The sequence below is a fragment of the Hippopotamus amphibius genome, chromosome 4 (assembly GCF_030028045.1).
Source record: "Hippopotamus amphibius kiboko isolate mHipAmp2 chromosome 4, mHipAmp2.hap2, whole genome shotgun sequence".
Classification (NCBI taxonomy): domain Eukaryota; kingdom Metazoa; phylum Chordata; class Mammalia; order Artiodactyla; family Hippopotamidae; genus Hippopotamus; species Hippopotamus amphibius.
Genome location: NC_080189.1, coordinates 186,994,164 through 187,016,877, shown reverse-complemented (window position 1 = coordinate 187,016,877; position 22,714 = coordinate 186,994,164). Strand labels below are relative to the sequence as shown.

At 63.7% G+C, this 22,714-nt stretch overlaps 1 protein-coding gene across 2 annotated transcripts; it reads right to left on the bottom strand.

The window, feature by feature from the left end:
* Positions 1 to 3,500: 3,500 nt before the first annotated feature.
* Positions 3,501 to 21,323, bottom strand: ADSS1 (adenylosuccinate synthase 1). 2 transcript variants are annotated; one of them, XM_057733759.1, is made up of 13 exons: positions 21,065 to 21,323; positions 15,008 to 15,110; positions 11,277 to 11,339; positions 10,462 to 10,512; positions 10,167 to 10,233; positions 9,442 to 9,549; positions 9,266 to 9,347; positions 8,611 to 8,737; positions 8,003 to 8,157; positions 7,148 to 7,272; positions 5,283 to 5,380; positions 3,948 to 4,097; positions 3,501 to 3,878 (listed from the first exon to the last, which is right to left on the bottom strand). In XM_057733759.1, the coding sequence occupies exons 1-13, from the start codon at positions 21,254 to 21,256 to the stop codon at positions 3,826 to 3,828; spliced, it is 1,374 nt and encodes a 457-aa protein (XP_057589742.1). In that variant the 5' UTR covers positions 21,257 to 21,323; the 3' UTR covers positions 3,501 to 3,825. The 2 variants fall into 2 exon arrangements, with proteins under 2 accessions (XP_057589742.1, XP_057589743.1); XM_057733760.1 differs by having other exon boundaries at positions 21,161 to 21,271.
* Between the last annotated feature and the right edge of the window lie 1,391 nt (positions 21,324 to 22,714).

Genomic DNA, 22,714 nt, shown 5'->3' with positions numbered 1-22,714 from the left:
AAATGGTGATTATATGAGGTGAAGGATGCATTATCTAACTTTATTATGGTTTGCAATATGTTTGTGTATGAAATCATCACATTGTACACCTTAATGTTGTAAAAGTTAAGAAACAGAAACCTCATTTAAAATGGAGTCAGAGGGAATTCCCTGGCAGTTAGGACTGGTTAGAACTCTGCACTTTCACTGCGGAGGGCCTGGGTTGAGTCCCTGAATGGGAAACTAAGATCCTGCAAGCCACATGGTGTGGCAAAAAAAAAAAAAAAAAAAAAAGAGGCCAGAAAAGGGAGCACGTATGCCCTAGTGCACATTAATTGCAGACCCAATAGGACGAGAGCAACGTGCATCTCCAAAGATGATTACTACTTTACTACCTAGCAGGAAGAAGGAAGAATTTCTGCTTGCCTGACAACAGCCCAGCCAATGAGAGACTGTCACACTTCAGCCAATGAAAGACCACTTATGTGTCCAAATCCCAGGTTGCACCAGTGGATTCTTCGCTTAGACGAGCCCCTTCCAGCTCCCCCTTATCCTCTGTAGAAGAGTTTCCTCTTCTTTTCTCTCCAGACTCGCCTGTGGTTCACCACAGATTGCATGTCCTAAATGCAATTCTTTGCTGTTCCTAAATAAACCCATTTTACTGGTCTTTTTTTTTTTTTTTTATCGTTTTAGGTCAACAGTGTACAATTAAGATGTCCCCTATATGTCAATTATGTGTTCTGTATTAACTATATCTAAATATATGTCCGTCATACCTCAATAAAGCTTTGGAAGAAATGACCTCCTCAAAGTCCCTGCCTCCAGACACAGTCACTGGGAGGTACTGGGAGTTGAGGTGTCAACATGTGAATTTTAGGGGGACACAATTCAGCCCGTAGCTCTGAGCTAGGCCCTTGGGGGGGGTGCTGAGCAGAGCCAGTGGGGTCCCTGCCCTCTGGTGGGACAAATGACACGAAAGGGGCGGTACTGGGGGCTGTGGAGGCAGAGTCAGGAGACCTGCCTTGCCCAGGGCGGGGGGATGCCCCAGGAAAACAGGCTGGCCGGGAGCCACACTCAGAGCGTTCCGGAACGGCATAATTTGACCTCAGAAAGCTGGATGTTCTGGAAGTGAGTATGCGTCAGATGAGGAAGGAGGATGCTTTCTGTGTTCCCACGAGGAGTGCAGCAAACGTCCCCTCCAACAAACATGGAGAGGGTAAGGCCAGCAGAAAACGTATTCATTCCATGTTCAATCAAAGTTGCCTCGAGGCCCTGCAGTTCTGAGTGGTTAGGGTCTCAGCTGTGTCACGTGGTTGTATCACTTTGCGTAGCTTTTAGACGGGGGCTTGATTCACTTGGAGTGCAGCTGTGTGTCGCCTCCCCACGCCCGGCCGGAGCGACTGCTGCTCTGCTCTCATCCCTGCAGCAGGCGCGTGGTCCTCCCGGAGTCTCGCAGGCTCGGGCTCACGCTGCACGTGCACCTTTGTGTCCGGCTTTTCCCCTCAGTCTGCTGACGCGGAAACCGTCCACCGTCCCGCATCCCTCAGCGGTCCGCTCCTCCTGTTGCTGAGTGAATTCCACATGTGGATGTACCACAGTTTGTTTACCTGTCGACGGACACCTGGGCTGTGCCAGGTTTCGGCTCTGACGAGGGTAGCTGCTCTGAACACCCTTGTCTAAGACTTTTTCTGTACACGTGTGGTCATTTGTTGTGGGTCAGTGACTAGGAGTGGATTGACGGTAGGGTAGATGAATGTTAAACTTCTGAGCAAACCGGCAGTTTTCCAAAGTGGTTGGAAAAACAACCCCCCCCCCCCCAGCCCATTTTTTTCTTTTTTTGGCCATGTACTGCAGCATGTGGGATCTACGTTCCCTGACCAGGGATTGGACCCGCACCCCCTGCATTGGAAGCACAGAGTCTTAACCACTGGACCGCCAGGGAAGTCCCTGGAAAAACACATTTTATCAAACAACATTACCAAATCACTTACTTGTCTTTTACCCACATATTGAACTGAGATCACTGTGAGCTTGTCTACACTGGGGCTGTGTTATTGGTGCAAAGAAGAGAGAGCACCTTATTATAATTACTCAGACCCTCACAACATCTGATGGTGAGAAAAAGGGGGCTGTCTGTCATAACCCACCCCAGAGGACAGAGCCTCCCATCCCTGGGCCACACGAGAGTGAGGTAGCTGGTGCCAGGGAAGAATGATTTCTCTTCTAAGTTGGTGTCTTTTCACCCCGTAAAACATCTGCAGATACTCAAAGACATGGCTTGGGGCTGCCTCCCCAAGATTTTGTCCAGAGGTCAAAGGAAAGAACAACTTGTATTCGAGTGGAGGATTTAGCAGCCACTACAGAATATAGTAGTTTTTTGCAGCTTTGTAATTTAAATTGCAGGTTGACCTTGCAATGCCAGGCAGGCAGCTTTTTATGCAGAATGAAATTATTTCTTTCTTTGGAAAATGCCTACTCTGGTAGACTGCCCAAAGCGTGCATCCCTCTGTTGCAGCAGGATGGGACAAGATGGCCATCTGGTCAGGAGAAGCACAGCTCCCCCCGGGGGCAGGGTGGAGAGCTGGGGTCCACCTCCTCTTTCCTTAAGAACTCACCCTGCCGGGGGCTCTCTCCTCTCATGCCTCTCGCTCTGTCGGGAAGGAAATAATTCTCGGGAAACCAAGGTCAGTTTCTGCCAGTGCTTCTCACCTGTAGCCTTGTTGCTGGAGGAAACCGGTCCACACACGTGTTCCTGACGTCCTTCAGATCGCTGAAGGCTGTTCTCGGCACTGTTTGGAAGAGTGCGCTGGCACGTGTGAAGCCACACATCCAGTATGTGGCCCGTTCACCCGATATGCTATCACATGTGTTCAGGACTCCATGGTGCGAGCCAGAGACACCGGACCCTGTGGAACCTCCCGGGGCCAGCGGGGTCCACAGGGAAGCAAGCCAAGTTGGCACCGGCTTGATGTCAGTGAACCCAGCTGGCATCCTCAGCTCTAAAAAGCTAGAATTGAAGCCTGGTGGACTTTGGGTCTCTCCATATGTATAATTCCTTCCCTCTCTGAAATGATACCAGAAGATCAGTTATTTTTCTAAACTTATCTCAAACACTGAAGAGCTGTTTAAGGAGGCTACTTAGCTTCTGGCTGAGCGCAGACCACAGTAGGCTCTTTGCAGCTCTGGCTGGTTGAGAAGTGGCTTCCTAGCCCAGGGGACTCCCAGGGACAGGGGCAGAGGGGGTCCCACTGAGATGGAGGGGGCTGCTGGGGTGGGGAAGCGCTCAGGGCTCTAGGGTGAATCTGTTGAAACGTTTAGTTTTGGAAAACGTGTTTAATGCCCGTGGTCTCTCTTTCCCGGGCTGGTTCCACTTTGTTGTCTGAGCAAACAAACGGCTTGGCTTCGCGACAGAAAAACGTGTGTCACCCAGACTGCAGACGCTGCACAGTGGTGCCTTTCGGTGTTTAAAAGTCAAAACAACGAGGACAAAGTCAGAACAAAACATGCACTGATCACTACTGTTCAGCGGCTATTGGATTTGTTTATTACTAAACGGCTCCAGCCGGACATACAACCACGTGACAACTCACGTGCCGTGAAAGTTCTCTGTTTTGAGCGCTGCAGGATTTTTAAAGATGTACACAGCACTGCTTTCTGGATGTTTCAAGTTGTTGTATAAATCAGTGGGTTGAGCTGAAGGCTTAAAGAGAAGTATAAAAGTACAGACAAGAGTTTTCAAATCTCTCTGTTTACGGCGTTGGTTCTGCTGGCCGAGGAAGGAACGCGACTGTGGCTGCTGGCGTGGATGGGCCCGCCGTGGCCTGCTGGGATCAGCTCTGTCTTGGTCTAAAACAGCTGGATCATCGAATCTCTGGATTTGCCGACACCAACCCATTTCACTGAAAGGAAAAGAGGAGGTTCAGCCTGGGGCACGGTGGGCAGGGGCGGCTGAGGCGCAGGGCACCCACCTGCCACTCCGACGTGGTTCTCCACAAACCGGATGTAGCTCTGGGCCTGCGGGGGCAGGTCCTCCCACTTCCTGGCACCCGTGGTGTCCGCCTTCCACCCGGGCAGTGTCTCATACTCCACCTCCACCTTCTGCAGAATCTCCTGGTTGGCTGGGGACACACAGGGTAGGGGTGAACCACATGCTGTGGACGTTTGCTAGGCCGTGGGCCCCGGGACCCCCAGGCCGGGGTCTGCCTGCCCCGGGGCTTGGAGGTGGGGAAGGCAAGCCGCCCTGCTCAGTTTTCTCAGGGCGAGGGGTGGTTCTCCGCCACGGGCTGTACCCCTTCCAGCCCAGGGGACGTGCCACCCTGGACATGGATTCACGACTCGCCTTGCTGCAACGTCCATGGAGACTCAGCCCAGGAGCTCCGAGGCTCCTGCTTGCACATTCTAAGGTGATCTGCAGTCCTGAAGTGTTAAGAGGTGCTGAAGGATCTATATCCCCCTCCCAGGGCAGGGACCCCGCTTGGCCAGGACTCCGGAGCGCACAGCAGACGCCAACCACCCCTTACTGTCAGAAGATGCTGGAAGGAGCCGCCCACTGCAAGAGGCCTGCACGTGCTCTGGGTCTGCATGCTCCCTGGGGTCGCAGCACACTCCTGCTGCGCCCTCTCCAAGCTCAGGGTCAGTAGGGCTTGGGGACACTGGCCGAGAGGACGCACGGCGCTCCCACAGCCCCTGGCGCTGGCGGGTGTACACACGTGCTGGGGGTGGGGCAGCGGGGGTCAGCTCGCCCACGGCCGCCTGCGGGAGTGGGGTCAGACATGACCCCCGTCCACATGCACAAGTGACTGTGAAACCAGGAAAACAGTGCTGCCTTTATGCTTTTTAAAAGAAGGGATGCTTGCTTGGTTGCAGAAACTCCAGTTAGGACCTTAAAGAGTCTGACCAAAAATGTATGTTTTCTTAGCTCAAAGTCGTCTTCCGATTTGCCCAGAGCTCTGAGCATCCAAAGCTCACGTCTGCTATTTCAGGTGAGTCCCCAGCTCCTGGAAGGTGGGCCTTGACTCCAGATGCCTGAGGGTCCCCCATGGTACCGGGGTCAGGCTGGTCCCTCCAAGTCCCCCTGAGCCCTTCCCAGACTGTGGACGCCCAGCAGCTGCCCCGAGGCCCGGCCAGGCCTCCCGTCGGGGTGAGAACCTGCCACGGACGGAAGCGGGATGCGTCTTCCAGACACTCGCTTACCCCATGTGTTCAATGCACACACCCTGTCCCCTCGCCCTGGAAACCCGGGTCACGTCTGTTCCCAGGTCCCGTGAGACGGGCCAAGGACAGGAAAGCCACTGCACTTGCACCTGGGAAGTAGGGGATCCGCTTGCCGCCGAGCTTGTACGCGATGCCGACTTTGATCTCATCCAGGGCATCCAGGATGTCAAGCTTCGTTAAGGCCAGCCTGTCGGGAAGCACAGCGAGAAGCCGAGGCGCGGTTGCTACGCCGCCCTTCTCCTGTCGGGGCTCCACCCCTCGCTTCTCCTCTATTTGCCGGGAATACGAAAGGAGGACGGAAAAGGCCACCGACGGCGGGAGCCCAGCTGCAGCCACCTCGCTCGCCTGGCCCTAAGCATCCTGTGGGGACCCTGATCCAGAGGAACTGCCCTTTCTGCCCTTCTTGCGGCCGCGTTGAGGGTCTGGGCACGTGAGCCTCGTGCCCATTCACTCCCCTTTGCCCCGGGAGACCCCAAGACTGAGCCGAGACCACCGGTGCCCACGACGGCGTCCACCCCTGCAGGCCTCCTGGCACCGCCCGCCCAGGGCTGGGGAGCCTGGGCTTCCTGTAAGTTTCTCCCCTTCCTTTTCCTGTCTCTGCATGGCCAGGCCTCAAGGGCCTACGGGTGGGTGTCCCTGCGTCTCCCCAGCCCGTGTGGGCCGGCGTGCGCGGCACCACCGTCCTCTCCTGGACTTGGCCGTCACCCTCAGGACCTTGAGAGGCTGTGTCTCCCCGTTTTGCACACAAGGACGGAGGGTCGGGGAGCTCGGACGCCGCGTCCTCAGCCACTTCATCCCTGAGCCTCCAGCTGATGGACGGCCCCCCACGCCAAGCGCGCGCAGCTGCGGTTAACTCGTGGGCCGCACCCCGTGACAAGCGTGCACCTCGCACCCTGGCCTGTCCTTCTGGGGAGGAAGCAGCAAGGCCCCCATTCACACGAAGCGCCTCACTCCCGAGGGGAAGGTCTGAATCGCCAGAACCATGGCCGTCCCCAAGAGCAGCCCGGCTGCCTGGTCAGTCTTGGAGGTGCTGTGGGGGCCCTCCCCGCCTCCCCGGGGAGGGGGTGCTGCTTCAGCCGTTCCCGCGGACACGCGGCGGGGCTCTTGCCCCCAGCACCCTCGGAGGCCTCTTCCTCTCCACAGCCACGCGGACCGGGGCTCCAGAGCCGGGGGACCCGAGGAGGCCACAGAGGGGCTGTACGCCCGGCCCGCCGTTCTCCAGGACCGGCCCAGCCTGCAGCCCCACCGCTGCCACTCTGTGGGGTCTCAGGAGCTTCAAGGGTGGCCTCTCCCACCAGGGGTTCGTTCTGCTCCCTTCTCCCAAGCCCAGTGTGACCCTGGGAGTTCGGGGGAAACGAGATGATGGTGTTTGCTGCTGGTCCAGCTCGCAGGGTGAAGGCCCCGCTCGGGGCTCTGGGCTCTGGGAGCTCCGCGGGGCCTTCTTCAGCACTAGGCCGCGCTCTGTGTTGGGACGGTCTCCCCTCCCCACCCTGCGGCCCCAGCCCCCCACCCTAGCAGAAGAGAGGTCTGGACAGCAGGTTTGGCCAAGCCCAGCCCAGGCCCACTCCGCAGAGGGCGCTGGGCCCATCAGGACCAGGGCAGGCCCTCTGTTCCGGGTTCCCTCCCTGGCGCCACGGGAGCTATTTTAACATCTTCTAGCAGCCAAGGTGCCTGTGGCCTCATGACGTCGCCTTCCCTGCCTGTGCTCAGGAGCCCTGGACTGGCCTGCGTGTCACCCCACGGCGGCCTCGCCGTGCAGAAGGGTCTCCCTCGGGTGACAGCACCCCGCGCGGGGAGGCTGTGGCCCTGAGCCCTGATGCCCAGCTCCCCTGCTCCGTGGTATCTGGGGATGCAGGGACGGGCCCCGGCGTGGACAGGCGCCAGGGGGACAGGCCCGGGGTGGGAGCGGCGGCGCGGGGGGTGCAGTGGCGCACGTGCCGGAAGCACCACTTACGCAGTGAATCCATTGACCATGTGGGCATATCTCAGGATCATGAGGTCCAGCCAGCCGCAGCGCCGCTTCCTGCCCGTGGTCACGCCCCACTCGTGGCCGCGGCTCTGCAGCAGGTCCCCGATCTCCTGCGCGGGGACAGAGAGGGCCCTGGTGCCGCGGGAAAGAGAGCCTGTGCCCGGCTGCCCGGCGCTCAGAACCTCCTCTGCCCGGCCCCCACCCTCCCGCTGCAGCTGACGACCACCCCCTCCTCACACATACTTCCCTGGTCCTGGCGCACCTGCCCCAGCTGAGGCCCCCACGGGCAGGGCCACGCTGACCAGCGCTTCCTTCCGGGCCTCGTGGGCAGGCGGCGGGGATGGACCTGGCCCTGCCGCTGAGCCTCGGGCCGGCGTGTGTTTATTTCTCAGGGGGCCTCTCCCTTTCCCTGCATCCCGTGCAAACCCCTTCCTGCTCCGGCCCTCACACACCCGCCCGGGACAACAGTCTTGTGTCCTCACCGGCCTCGAGGGCACAAGGCCAGGTGAGAGGGAGGCTGGCGGTGTCCTGAGCGTCCAGAAACACCCATGAGGCTGGAAAGCAGTTTGCCGAGTGAGGCAGGGGCGCTGCTTCTGGCCTCGTTCTAGCTTGCCCAAGACCAAAACCCAGGCTGGCTCAGGCCCGCAAGGATGAAGGTGGCCTGTGGCCCCAAGAATGGAGCAGAGAGATGGCTCTCAGTGTCCTTCCTTAGCCCAGGGGCTCTGCCATGTAGGCCACGTGGTGGGACGGGGCTGCAGCAGGCAGCCCCCAGCACCTCCTCAGCCTCCCCCGTCCCCTCCACCAGGTGCCCCCCACGGCCCCGACGGGCTGCGGACTCACGTTGATCTGCTCGGTAGGGAAGGCACCGATGCCCACGCGTGTGGTGTAGGCCTTCACCACGCCGTAGACCTCGCCTATGTTCTGGGGGGGGATGCCCAGGCCGGTGCACACACCGCCCACCGTGCAGTTGGATGATGTCACAAAGGGGTAGGTCCCTGTGAGACAGAGCTGGTCGGCTGCCACCCTGCAGATCACCCCGGCCCAAGGGTCCCCCTCGGTGGGGGTCTCCAGGGCCTCTGGTCCAAGGGACCATCATGGGGGAGGGTGCCTTGTGTATGAGCTGGCGTGGGGAGGGAGGGAGAGGGTCGCTCAGGCTTGGAAGGTGGGTGCCTCCCCGCCTGTGCCAGGCGGCCTCAGTGCGACTGTGTTCCTGGACGGGGGCAGGGTGGACAGCGGCCCGCGTGGGGCAGTCGAGGCTCCTTCCCTCCCTCCCTCACCTCCAGCCCAGCCTCCCCTCTCTCCCCTCCCGGCTGAAGTTAGGGAAACGAGGGCAGAACCACCACTTCCTGGGCACGGCTGGCAGTGTGGCTGTGGAGGCAGCCCCGCCGCACCTGCCTCCCCGGCAGACACGAAAGGCTGGGTTTGTGGGGATCTGGCCGGGAACGTACCGAAGTCAATGTCGAGGAGGGCTGCGTTGGCGCCTTCTACGAGGATTTTCTTGGGGGGGCCATGGAGCGCCTCGTACATGAAGTAAACGCCGTCTCGGACCATGGGTCGGATGCGCTCGGAGAAGCTCTGGGAGAAAGGGGAGGATGCGGGAACTGGGGTGTCCACAGCTCCAGCCTCCCCCCCAGACAGACTCTTTTCCAGCAAATTCCAGCCCAGCGAGGGGCTCGGTCTGCAAATATCCCCGGTGGTCCAGCCCTGTCCATGTTTACAGCCCCAGAGAAGGCTGGAGGAGCTGGGGCCCCAGCCCTGGAAACTTCCAGAAGGGCTCTGCGCTGACATCCCGTTTCCCACCCGCTCTGGGAGCTGGGGCACCTTTACTTCCTGCCCGAGACAGACAGGGTCGGCCTCCGACCCCCAGCACATCTGGGGCAGTTTCCTCAGAGAGGATGCGAGGGGCCAGGTCAGCAGGTGAGCCCCTGACCTCCTGAGACCACCCTAACCCTAACCCTAACCCTAGCCAGCTGGGGACCCACACAGGAGGCCGGCAGTCCCCGAGCCCAGCCACCTGCCACGACGCCCCGAGATGCGTGCACTGCCTGACTGCATGGACACTGGACGGAACGCGGACCCTGACACCGGGGTGCCCAGCTCTACCTTGAGCCTTTTGAGTTGACCTTCAATGTCTATTTCCAAAGTGGGGAACATGGACTGGTGCTGGTGGGCCAGGTTCTTGAACCTGCGGAAGCAACAGTGATGTGACCCCGTCCCCCCGGAGCCCTGCACCCGCCTCCCCGGCCAGGCTCCCCGGGGGCCGTGGACGGGTCGGGTACCGGGTGGAGAATTCGTCAAAGTCCGACAGGAGGTCGCAGATGCGGAGGCCCGTGCGGGCTGCTTTGGACGAGTAGGCCGGCCCAATCCCCTTCCTGGTGGTGCCAATGCTGAAAGACAGGCCTCGGGCTGTGACGTCAGGACGCCCAGGAGAGCCTGCCCGGAGCCCGGGGGAGGCGTCTGGGAACCCGGGGTCCCAGGCAGCCCCCCAGCCCTCCATTTCCACCCCCATAAATCAAGGGCACGCTCGGTGACATCTCAGGGTCCGTCCCGGCAGCAGCACCAGGAGGCCAGGACGGCGGTGAGGACCGCCTGGCGCCTCATGCGGCCAGCTTCCCACGACCCGGGGGCTGCGGTGGTGGCACACGGGTCTCAGCCCCAGCCCTGACCCTCCCTGCCCCCTTCGGAGGCCCAGGGCACTCTAGTAAACATCTCTGGAGGACCCGTGACTGGCCATCAAGAGCTGTGGTCGAGGCTGACTTAGGATCCCCGTGGGAACGGTGGGCGTGGCAGGTGACAGCACGGGCACTGCTCAGGGTGGCCGCCAGGGGGACGGCCTCGCCCTGGGGAGACGTGGCTCACGCGGGCTTCGGGGCCGGGGAGGCCCAGGATGAACCGACAGGTACCGTCCTCAGGGGATTCAGGTGGACGCACGCTCCCCCCCGCCACGCCCCCAGCTCTCCGGCCGTGGGCTCGAGGACACAGGCCGGGCACACACGCTACTCACTTCTTGCCCTCCTGGGCCTGCCTCTGCACCTCCTGCAGGCTGTCCACCGCCTGGTGAAAATCGAACACTGCCAGCCGGGCCGGCGGGGGCGCCGAGAGCGGGGGAGACAGACAGTTGTGGGGCCTCTGGGGACACGCTGGGGCCCCCTCGGGCCTCAGTCTCCCCGTCTGCTGGTGGGGGCAGTGGTCCCGACCCAGGAAGCCCTTGGAGAAGGCCTGGGGGAGCCCCGGGCCACGGGGGGCATGGGGCTGTCCCTTGTCCACGGGCGGGTGGGCGGGGAGGACCTGAGACTCACCAAGGTGGGCGCGGTCAGAGATGACGAGCCTCTTCTCCCAGTCCTTCAGGCCTGCAGACATGGCACACGGTCGGCGACGGGCCACAAAGTCACCTCTAATTTGTGGTGGGCCCTCTCCCTTGTGGCCTCTCTATGGGGGGTCCCGGGCCCTCCCTGCTGGGGACATCCACCCACATCCCCATGGGGAGACCTGTCTCCCCATGGGGCCTCCGTCCCAGCACCTCCTGGTGCCCACGTGCCAGGGCCAGGGTCCCACTTGCTCTTTTCATGCCTGTGCTGAGCCCTGAGGCCGAGGCTCTGCTTCCTGCACGGAGTCTCAGGGCTGCCTGTGGTCAGCGTGCCTCTAGACAACCATCAGAGTCCCGCCTGCCCAGATGCCTGGCTGGTGGCCTCGGTCACTGCCTGTCCACCTCCTGCCCCCGAGCAGCCCCCAGGGACCACATCCTTCCCTGCAGGCATGGTCGGCCCAATGGTCCCCAGTCTCAACCGAACATGGAGGTCAAATTCCAGGCTCCGGGGCTCCCTCCTGGACAGCCTGAGTTTGTATCTCCTGGTGTTACCTGTCCCCAGCGTCATGAAAGCTCCCCTGCGACATGGAGGCTGTGGCCTGAAGCCAGAGTCTGGGGCCCCTGGACTGCCCGCCCCCAGCTTCCTGCACAGGCAGAGCCAGCAGGTCCAGGTGGGGGCCGGCCACGGAAGCCGCCCCATCTGCCCACCTGCCGCCGCCCTCGGGAGAAAGCACACGGCGAGACACCCGCCAGCTCGGCCACTGGGAACGCACAGGAGTCCTGGGCAAGGCGGGGACACGGACCTACCTTTCTTCTCATTCTTTTCTGCCTCTTCAAACAAGCCTGGTAGGTGGACAACCACCCCATTGCCTGCAACACACGGAAACGAGACCGGATTGTATCATGGACGGGAGGGACGTGCGTTTAAAACAGCGTCAAATTCCTGCCCCCAAGCTCATAACAGCGTCGCTCACAACAGCTCAGATGCGAAGCAACCCAGGCTCCATCAGAGGACGGATGGGTAAAGACAATGAGGTCCGTCCACAGGAGGGGAGAGGAACCAGCCTTAAAAAGGAAGCAGAGGCTGGCCCAGGCTGCACAGGGATGGGTGCGAGACTCTATACAGTAAAGTGGGATAAGCCAGACACTAAAGGACACGTTCTGTACCATCCACTCGAATGTGGTCCCTAGAGGAGTCAAACTCACAGAGACAGAAAGTAGGACGCTGGGGCCAGGGGCTGGGGGAGGGGAAGGGGGGCGAGTGTTTAATGTGGAGAGAATTTCTGTTTAGGGAGATGACAAAGTTCTGAAGATGACGGTGGTGATGGCTGCACAACAGTGTGAATGTACTCAAGGCTACCGAACTGTACAGTTAAAAGTGGCTAAGATGGTAAATTTATATTATGTATATTTTATCACAATAGAAAAATGGTCAGGGACGTCCCTGGTGGCGCAGTGGTTAAGAATCGCCTGTCAATTACTCAGCCATAAAAAGGAATGAAGTTGAGTTATTTGTAGTGAGGTGGATGGACCTAGAGTCTGTCATACAGAGCGAAGTAAGCCAGAAAGAGAAAAACAAATACCGTATGCTAACGCATACATATGGAATCTAAAAAAACGGTACTGATGAACCCAGTGGCAGGGCAAGAATAAAGATGCAGATGTAGAGAACAGACTTGGGGACACGGGGCGGGGGTGGGGCGAAGGGGAAGCTGGGACGAAGTGAGAGAGTAGCATTGACATATATACACGACCAAATGTAAAATAGATAGCTCGTGGGAAGCTGCTGCAGAGCACAGGGAGATCCACTCGATGATGGGTGATGACTTAGAGGGCTGGGACAGGGAGGGTGAGGGAGTCACAGGAGGGAGGGGATATGGGGATACATGTATACATACAGCTGATTCACTTTGTTGTACAGCAGAAACTGGCACAACAGTGTAAAGCAATTATATTCCAATAAAGAGCTCAGGTAAAAAAAAAAAAAAGAATCTGCCTGCTAATGCAGGGAACACAGGTTCGATCCCTGGTCCAGGAAAATCCCACATGCAGTGGAGCAAATAAGCCTGTGTGCCACAGCTGCTGAGCCCATGTGCCGCAACTACTGAAGCCCGCGTGCCTAGAGCCCATGCTCTGCAACAAGAGAAGCCACAGCAATGAGAAACCTGCGCACCACAACAAAGAGTCGCCCCCACTTGTCACCACTAGAGAAAGCCCACACCCAGCAATGAAGACCCAATGCAGCCAAAAAAAAAAAAAAAAGGTCAAAACAAAACAAAAGCTGTCGTGAAGGATTTATAGAGACAGCAGGTCAGCAGTGGGGTGGGTGAGAATGTGCTAGAACTGAGCTGTGACGGACATACAATCGTACCCTCCCAGGAGTGACCTTTACGGTATATAAATTATACTTCCATAAAGCTGTTATGTTTTATTTAAATGGCATGAAAACAGGAAAACAGGAGGAGAAATGCAGCCTCCAACAGCTCCCAGGACCCGAGCAGGGCCTCCAGGAAACCACGCTTCCCCATCCAAGTAAAACTGAAGTAGCGTCTACAGAGATGTTCTGCACGGGCAGAGTCCGAGGCCGGGGAACGAGGGGGCTCGTCAAGGTCACGAGGTCACCGTGGGCCAGGCTAAAGCCAACGCTGGCCCCTTCCTCTAAGACCAAAACCAGCCAAGCGGGGTCCCCACTGCTTTCCCGGGAGGAGCCCGTCCCCTTGGCACCAGGATTGGCCGAGGGAGACGGGACACTGGTCCAGACGGGAGTGCCTTAGAGGTGACGCAAGCCACACTGAGCACAAAAGGTCACCTAAATGCCACGAGTCCTGATGTGACCACGTGGCGGGGCCTGGGGGAGGGACGCGGGCTGGGGGGCAGCTGTGTGAGCGCCGGCTTGTTCCGGCCTTGCTAAGGGGGCTTTGCATCGCAGTCTGGCTGAGCTGAACCCTCGCCCGTGCTCCCTGGAGACCCCTGGCCCCGACACACGCCCAGCCCCTCGGAGACCCGGCACAGCCCGCCCGGTTGAGGGGCGCCTCCCCGGCCTCGCTTCCCGCTGCAGAGCCCCAGCCCGGGGCGCAGGGTCCCGGGGAGCTGGGGCGCTCGCTGCCCGTCCCCGCCCACTGTCTGCGCCCACGGAGGGGGCTCCGGGCGACCCTCGCCCCCGGCTCAGCCTCACTGCCCACCGCCCTGTGGCCCCTCAGCCGCCGTGTCCCTGGGCTCACACGCAGGGCCAGACCCTGAGCCACCTCCGGGCGCACCTGCTGGGCGGGGAGTGGGCAGGGCCGACCAGTCACCAGTGTGGCCCTGCTAAGTCCCGTAAGGAGCCAGAAGCAGGAGCACCAGGGGCTCCCAGGGCGTGTTCCACAGGGGAGTGGGCAGCGGAAGGGCCGGGGGAGGGGCTGCAGGACGGCCCGGAGCAGCTTCCCTGCCACAGCCACCGCCAGCCACGTGGCAAGGGGCCAGGCCCGCCCACCCGCACACCCACTGAAGGGCACGCACAAGAGCACACACATGCACACAACACTCGCACGCACGCACACGCATACAACACCCGCACGCACGCACACACACACAACACTGCACGCACACACACACAACACCCGCACGCATACTCACACACTCACACGACACCCATACGCATGCGCACACATGCGCACACTCACACAATACCTGCACGCATGCTCACACACACAACACCCGCACGCATGCACACGCACACACTCACACAACACCTGCATGTATGCTCACACACGCACACAACACCTGCACGCACACACGCACACAAACACCCGCATGCACACGCACACACTCACACAACACCTGCATGCACATGCACACACACGCACACAACACCTGCACGCATGCTCACACACGCACACAACACCTGCATGCATGCACACAACACCCACATGCATGCACACACACAACACCGCACGCACGCACACGCACACACTCACACAACACCTGCATGTATGCTCACACACGCACACAACACCTGCACGCACACAAGCACACAAACACCCGCACGCACACACACACACTCACACAACACCTGCATGCACATGCACACACATGCACACAACACCTGCATGCATGCTCACACACGCACACAACACCTGCATGCACACACGCATGAATGCACACACACAGACTCACACACACGCACGCAGGCTTGCACACGCACACTGGGGGAGTCTGAGCACTCGGTGGAGCCGCTGGCACCCTCCCTCCCTCTGGCCCAGGCTGGGTGGGGTCCTGGCTGTGAGGACAGGGCTGGGATCAGGGGCCTCTGTGAGGGCTCCCGCCTGGGGCGGGGACTTGAACCTCTGGGCCCAGGGCCAAGGCCCCGGCTGAGCAGGTTATCCCCTCCCGGCCAGAGCACCTGCTCCTCACGCTGGCAAGGGCAGGTGGGGCCGGGGTCCAGCCCAGCTCTCCGGCTGTGTCCAGCCTGCACATCGGGCCCCTGGGCTGGATGACATCCCGGGGCTCTCCCGCTCGCACACTGGGGATGCCCGGGGCGGGGCGGGGCGGGCACTCACCGATGAAGGACACGGCCTTGGTGTTGATGATGCCGCTGGGCAGCAGGTGGAAGGCATACTCCTGGCCGTCCACCACCACGGTGTGGCCAGCATTGTTGCCCCCCTGGGAACAGAAACCGGCTCAGTGTCCAGGGGCCCTGGGCTTGGACCCACCCTGGGAGGGCCTGCCGGGTGCCAGGCCTCCCCCCGGGCAGCTCTAAATGCAGGTGCTCAGGAGCCCCCTCTGGGCTGCCAGGGGTGGCGTGAGATGCAGTCCATGCTTGGACTTGGGGATTCTGGTCCAGTGGTCGGCTCCCACGCGTGTCTGGGGTGCTGGGTTAGGGCCCTGCTCCTGGGATGGAGTGCAGGGGCCTGGCCAGGGGACTGGGTACCAGAGAGGGGCTGTGCCAGGCTGGTCCTCACACCCGGACCGTCTCCTGCTGATACACCCGGGGGGGACGGCTCAGTGCAGCCCCCGGAGCTGAGGACACACTCAGAGCCCTGCCTGCCCTGCCCACAGCCCCTCTGGGGGTCCCTCTTCCGATGCAGGGATGAGGGGGCCCAACCGTTCCAGGAAGCACAGACTCAGGCCCCCGTGGCCCTCGCTGCCACACAGCCCACACTCGGAGGTAGCACAGGGTGGGGCTGGGGGAGGGGACCGGATGCCGGCACGGGCCCAGCATCCCTCACCCCCGCAGCAGGGACCCTCCCTGGGGCCTGCGCCTCCCATCCGAGAATAAAGAGGGAAGAATCACGCGGAGGCCGGTGGGGTGAAGGGGGCGGCCAGGGCAAGGCCCCGCCCTTGAGGGACGCGGCCTCCCGTCCCACTTCCGGCCACTAGAGGACACGGCGGGCCCCAGCATGACGGTCCCCACAGCCAGCGGGCGGAGACGCGCACTCTGGCTGGTGCCCAGGGCTGTGGGCCTAACCTAGGGCCGCTCTGGCCCCAGAGCCTTGGCGCCCAGCCCAGCCCCCCTTTTCCGCCCGAATCTCCTGCAGAAACACACGCTTATCCGTGGGGCCTCTTCGGGGCTGGGCCTCCGCCCCCACCCCGCACGGTCCCCTGGCCTCGTGGTGGGGCGGCGGCTGCTGGCTGTGAGGCTTCGGCTCCCCTGCCGCAGGGCCCAGCAGGGTGGGGCTCCCCCCACACGTGGCCGCTCCCTGGCGCATCCAGGCAGGGCTGAACGCGGGCGGCCTCCTCGCACCAGGAGCCGCCGCAGGTGTCCAGAGACCTGGCCAGGGTCTCTCTCTCTCGGATCTCACGCCACACTCGGGTGAATTTAAGAAGCGGGGCCGGAGCCTGACGTCCCCCGCAACGCCCCTTCCGCCCCGGGCTGAGCCCCGTGATCTGTACCAGCCGCCCCGAGGTCCCTGCTAGAAGCCCATTCCGTGGGGTCCCCAGACACCCACGCGTTCCTCTTGTCACATGCACGTGTGCAGGTCTGTCTGACCTGACACGGGGGTTGCAGGACTGGGGTGGGTCTGCCTCTGACGGAAGCCTGGGGGTGCCGAGGTCCCGCCGTGCACCCGGCGGCCCTGCTGCCGCGTCCCACAGCTCAGGCCGAAGGCCGGCCTGCGCCTCCCCAGGTGCCCCGAGCCGGATGCTTGGTTGTGGGAACTGACCCAGCCTCGGAGCAGGTGACGGGGAAGCAGCAGCACAAAGTGCACGGAGGGGCCTGGGGGCCAAGGAGGCGGTGCCCTGCGAGCGAAGGTGGGCAGGTGGCGTCGGGCCACGGGGGGCTCAGGGTGACGGTGCTGGAGGGTGACCCGGGTGGGCCTCCACGGAGGGAGACACGGAAGGGACCCCAGGGACTGCCGGGGAGAAGGGAGGGAGGGAGCTGATACTGACGAGGTGGTGGGGGGAGCGGAGGCCACGGGCTCAGGCTTGAACATCTGAGTTGCCGTGACTGGCGGGCCCTGGGTTTTGGGGTCACTGTGCCTCCCCAGAGACCGCCGGCCTTGCTCTGCCCTCGCCTCGGTACACGTGCAGTGACTCCCCTCACACAAGGTTCTCTGTGCGTTCACACCCATGGTCACACTTGCCACCGTGGATGGGGCCGCATGGGGGGCGTGGCCTCCTTGCAGCAGAGCCCAGGCTAGACCAGATGGCAGGCGGAGGGCCTCCCCGCAGCCGTCCTCCGTGAACGCCACCCCCCTGCCAGCCTTATCCTGCCTGCCGTGGCGGCGGGGCCCAGACAGCCCGCCGCCCTGCCCAGTGCCAACCCCAGCTGGCCCGAGCACACCCCAGCTTTGTCTGGGGTAAACACCAGCGCCTGGGAACAGGCACAGGCCGCCCTGGGCCCGTGGGGGCAGACGACCGCTACTGGCTGCCGGGCCCAGGCATCAGGTCACAGTCTGCTCGCAGGGGCGTGAGCCAGCCCTGGCCATGGTGAAGCCGCTGCCGGGCCCCTGGGTGTGGCCGTGGGTGGGGGAGGCGGCTTCGGGCCGGTGGCAGCGGGTTTGGGTTTTATCACGGCACACAGCAGCAAGGGGCCGGCTCTCAGGGCGGAGACCCTTGTGAACTGCCCTCCACCCCCAGCATGGTTCTGGGTGAAACCGTGCAGTTCACCCGCCAAGGCCATCCTCACCTCCTTTTGTGTGTCTGCTCTGCTGGCAGGCTCCTACCATTCATTCATTCATTCATCCCAAACAGAGCTACTCTGCTCCGTGAGGCACTGGGCTGAGGCCTGCAGCAAGGAGTGCGTGGGCCCCAGGTGGGCGCACAGGTCCCTCCTGCCCAGGGCAGGTGTTCCCACAGCCACGAGGGGCTGGGTGACCCTGGGGAGGCCCTCCCTCTGCTGGGGGAACAGGGTCATGGGGGTGCACACGTGGAGGGGAGGCTGCTTCTGGAAGCAACACCGGGTATTTCACCCCCAACACCCGCCACCAGGGAGGCCCCTGCGTCAGCCTGGGGTTCCAGGGGAAGCATTTTCCAGTCCCCCTCCCGGGGAGAGAAGCTGCAGAGCGCCAACAAGCTGCGGGACAGGCCCCTCAGTGAGACCACCGTGCCCATCGCCACAGCTCCCGGGAGCTGAGGGCGCGCCCCTGGGGAAGCCCGCCCTGTGCCCTTGTGCTGAGCCGTCTCGCTGCCCTTGGAAGGTGGGGAGTCGTAAATCCTGCCCAGTGCGCGCCGAGGCCTCGGGGTCCTGGGTGGAGGCCCAAAGCCCGACGAAGGTACCTCTGGGAGTGCAAGGAGGGCTGGCACCGTGGCCTGCGGACAGGGCCCAGTGGCGGGGGCGGGGGGAAGGGGAGCACTACGGCCCCAACGGCCAGGCCAGGTGTGTGGGCTCTTAGGCTCCTACCAGGGCCACGGAGGAGGGGGCTGTCAAACAGCAGGAAGGACGCGGGGCAGACACGGGAAGCGAGGGCCCGGCGGAGGTGCAGGGACCCCGGGGGAGTGGGCAGAGCGCGCGGCCCAAGCGGCTGTGCAAAGAGCAGAGAGAGTGTGGGGCGCCTGCGCGGGGAGGCCACTATGGGGGTCTGGGTTCGCTGTCGCGTGGCTGCGGCAGAAAGAGGAAAGGGGGAGGCTGCACGGATCCCTGAGCCCAGAGTGAGGCGAGAAGGGAGAGGCTGGGGGCTGCTGATGGTGAGCGGCAGGCGCGCGCCCTCCATGCGGGGAGAGGGGAGGCGGCAGGCAGAAGGTCCTAGAGGCAAAGGAAACAGCAGCAGCGGCCGAAGGCTTGAGTCTCTGGACCATGAAGAAGGTCTTGGGGGTCTTGGGGTGCACGCTGACCACAGGCCCCAAACCACCTAGGTGGGAAGAAACGAGGATGGCTGCTGGGCCGCGGGTGGGTCTGGCCCCAGGCCGCCTCTGGGCAGGTGGAAGGTGAGTCCGGGTGAGCCAGGCGGCCGCAGGTCACCAAACGGCTTCCCGAGTGTATCGAAGCCGTGACAGAAGACAGGCCTGCTGGTGGCGGAGGGTCAGCAGAGACAAGACCAGAGCCAGGGGTCAGGGCAGCCGCGGGGTCGCGGCTGCCACTCAGGGCGGCCCCAGGCCCAGGTGACTGGCCAGGCGGCCCGTCTGGTCACGGGGGCGGCTGGCTTCAGCCCTTGTAGGCAGCCACCCAGACGGCACTCGGGCCCTAGCTCGCCCCGCCCACAGCAAGCGACTCCCCAGGGCCGCGCTGGCCCCTTGCTCACGAGCTCGGCCCAGCTCCCGGGGCCAAGGTGCGGTGTGAAGGCCGTGACTCTGGGCGTCACACGTCCACGCTCTAAGTAAAAGCAGCCTTCCCGGGGCGTGGGCTGGACACCCCCCGTGCCAGCCTGAGGTCCAGCAGCATCATCACGTGGGCGCGGCACACATGAGGGCGCACACGTGCCGCTTATTCCAACCGCGCACCCTCCCCGGGCCCGTTTCCCCGCCTCACCAGCCTGTTTGGAGGCTGGAGGGGAGAAGCCATGGTGGGATCCCAGGACAGCCTGGAATTACTCTCACCACGTTGGAGAGCAGAGGCCTGCAGGTGGAGATGTATTTGATCTCAGTTGGAGAAGCTGGGTGGGGGAGAGGGTGCCGAGGGGGTTGGCCGGGGGGTTCCAGCCTGCTCTGCCCTTGGTTGGTCGTGTCCAGTGATGGCCGTGGGCAGGGCCTGGCCTGCTGACCCAGGCGGCAGAGCAGGGAGGCCTCATTCCAGAACCATCTCCACCGCGGCAGCTTCAAGATAAGGGCTCTCACAGGTACCTGTAAAGCCCCGAGGTCACTTCGAGGAGGGGAGACGGCCATAGACGGGGCGGTGACACTGACCAGAGCTGGGAGATCACAGGGAGGGCCCCGGGCATCACTGGAGCAGACAGGCCCCAGAAGGGGCTGCCCTGAGCTGGGGAGGGAGGGGAGTGGGCACAGACCGTGCGCCCAGCTGCAGGGTCCAGGGGAGAGGAATGGACTCGCTTGCTGTGGCTTAGGGCAGAGAGAGGGTGGGAGCCCTCCTCCACCCCAGGAAGCACCTTCCAGGAACCCACTGTCTGTGTCGGGCAGGAGTGGTCCACATGGCCGTGTTTTCCCCAGGCCGGGCACGTGGGGCTCCTCTGGGGGCGCCGGAGCCCCAGGCCGCCTGGCGGGAGCTCAGGGATGAGGCCGCAGAGCCAGGGAGGAGCTCAGAGGGCATCCCTCCCTCATTTTTGGCAGCATTCCTGCACGTGGCTGCAAACCCTGGCAGCGCCAATGCACGCACCCCAAAGCTGACCCCTCCGCACCCCGCACTGTCGGTCCGAAGCAGCAAGCATGGCACGGGGCCCCGAGGGACTGCCTGCCGGCGGCCGGGACAGCCGGGGTGCGGAGAGCAGCCCGCGGCCGGCAGAGGCCCCGCCACGGGTCCTTAGGGGACGCAGCTCTTGTCTGGCCTCCTCAGCGGCTCCGCCAGCCACTGGCTCACCCTGGCCAGAGCCCGGGGCTCCTCCCTCTCCTCCTTGTCCCCGCCCTGCCCGCCTTCGGGTCCTGGCCCGCGGTCCTGCCCTCGCCGCTGCCCCCGCTTGGCGGACCCTCCAGGCCACCCCCTTGCTCACTCCCACTCTGGGGCTGCGGGCACTCGGCCTCCGGAGCGCACACCCACCCCTGGTGGTCCGCCAGCCCCGCCCCAGGCCCAGACAGAATGAGGAAGGGAGGGTGTCTCGGGGACCCTCAGACCGCAGAGCAGCTGGGCTTCCCCCCCCCCCCCGAGGGCCCAGCGTCACACGCATGGCCCACCCCGCCCCTGAGGATCGGGTGTCCCCAACTCAGCGACTTGCATTTATAGCTCTGCCCCGGCCCACGGCCCTGGGGGGTGGGGCTGGTGGGGCTGGTGGGGCAGGCGGGGTCCCCGGGGCAGGCGGTGCGGGAGGGGAGTGTGAGCGCCCAGGAGCGCAGGGGCTTGGGAGCGGACGGTGAGTGCGCGCCAGTGGGTGGGGGTGGCGGCTGGCAAGGCCGTCCCGGGAGGGGAGGCGTCCAAGAGGCGTGTCGCGGGAGGGCCGGAGGGCAGGGAGGACAGGGTCCGTCTGGGTCCGGGGGGGAGGGGCTCGCTGGGCGGGGGGGGAGGGGAGGGGCTCGCTGGGCGGGGGGGGAGGGGGGGCTCGCTGGGCGGGGGGGCCCCGGCGCCCGGCCCGCACCTGACAGCGGCTGATGACGTCGGCGTCCGTGGCCAGCAGGTCCACCACCTTGCCTTTGCCCTCGTCCCCCCACTGCGCGCCCAGCACCACGGTCACCCGGGAGCCGGTGGTCGCCGCCTCGTGCTGCAGCCGCCCCCGCTTGACGCCGCCCGCGCCGGGGGGCCGGTCGTTGGAGGCTCGGGTCCCCGACATGCCGGCTCGGCTCGTCCGCTGCGCTGGGCCGCCCGAGAGCCCGCCGCGCCCGCGCGCCGCGCCATTAAAAGGAGCCGGCCCGGGGCGGGGGGCGGGGCCGGGGGCGGGCACTCGGGCCCCGGGTCCCGCCCCCGCCCCCGCCGCCCGCCGCCCGCCGGGAGCGGGGGGCGCGGCCGGCCCGGCCGGGGGGCGCACGCGCGGGCGGCGCGCTCCCGGGCCCCTGCCGCGCGGCCAGGCCGGGGGCGCCCGGGGGATGCTCTTGGGGGCGGGCGCGCTCGCCCTCCCCGAGGCGGGGCCTGGACGCCGCGAACCCGCGCCGCCGGCCGCGCGGGGGCCCAGAAACCGCGGGGGTCCCCTCCGGGCCGCGAGTGCGGTCTGCCGAGGCGGAGCTGCGTCTCTGCGGCCCCCTCGGGGCGTTCGGGGTGCGCACCTGCCCCGCGGCGACCCCGGGCCCCCCGGCCTGGCGCGGGCGCCCTCTGGTGGCCGCAGAGAAAGAAAGGGCAGCGTGTCCTCCTCCACGTCCCCCCTCCCCTCGCCTCTGCGCACCCACATGGGCAGCGGCCCCGGAGTCTGGCATTGGGCACCCTGGTATCAGCAGACGGGCTCCATCCAGGACCCGGAGCTGCCCTTGGTTCTCAGGGCCCTGAGTGCAGGGAGAAGGGCCGGTGCTGTCAGGTCACCCGGCTGGACACGGGAGCAGCCAGGGATGCTCCAAGAGGCCCCACATCGGACTTCCTTCCTGCCCCAGCCTGTGCAGGGACTGGGGGCCCAGAGCGGGTGCACCACGGTCTGCTGGGCTCCTGTGTTCCCAGCTGAGTGCACGCCTGCTCTACCCTGCCACAGGCACACAAGTGGACTTGGGCTTGGACATGACTGGCCCTACGGGTCAGAGAAGGGGCCAGGGATGGGCCCCTGGGGGTAGGAGTGTCCTATTAGGCCCCTGTCCCAGGGCTGGGAGCCAGGGCCCCTCATTCCTTTCCTGGGGGAACTCTAGGTGCAGAGGGGCCCGGAGCCTGCCCACTGGCGTCTCCCCAGGGCTCAGAGAGCAACTGAGCTCCCTGGGCTCTCAGGCCAGAGGCAGGGAGACCAGACACTCCTCGGGAGGAAGGGAGTGGGCACTGGGCTGGTCACACACTCGTGGAGAGTTAGTGATTCATGCCCCAGCAGAGGGCTGCCTGCCCCACCAGGCCCTCCACCCCCCCTCCCCCGACCCCCCATCCTCCATCCCCCTGGGCTCCTGGCCAGAGCCCTGGCTCCGACCCTAGGCAGGTCGCTTGGCCCCTCTGTGGCCCAGTCCCTCTTCTCTCATATGGGGACACCATGGGTTACAAGTAGGGTGCAAGGCCTCCCTGATGACAGCGACGGGGTGGGCAGCATCCTCCCACCACTTCTGTGGGCCACCGGCCCTGGAGATCGGCTGGAGCAGGGGCAGGAGGCCAGGGCGCGAGGCTCTGAAGC

What these genes read in the sequence shown, in the direction of transcription:
- ADSS1 (XM_057733759.1), bottom strand. Translation starts at nt 21,256, where the DNA reads ATGTCGGGGACCCGAGCCTCCAACGACCGGCCCCCCGGCGCGGGCGGC. An exon ending in CTCTGACCGCGCCCACCTTG is followed by an intron (nt 10,234 to 10,461) that starts GTGAGTCTCAGG and finishes CCCGGCTGGCAG; the next exon opens with TGTTCGATTTTCACCAGGCG. An exon ending in ATGGTCAATGGATTCACTGC is followed by an intron (nt 5,381 to 7,147) that starts GTAAGTGGTGCT and finishes GCTTCCCGACAG; the next exon opens with GCTGGCCTTAACGAAGCTTG.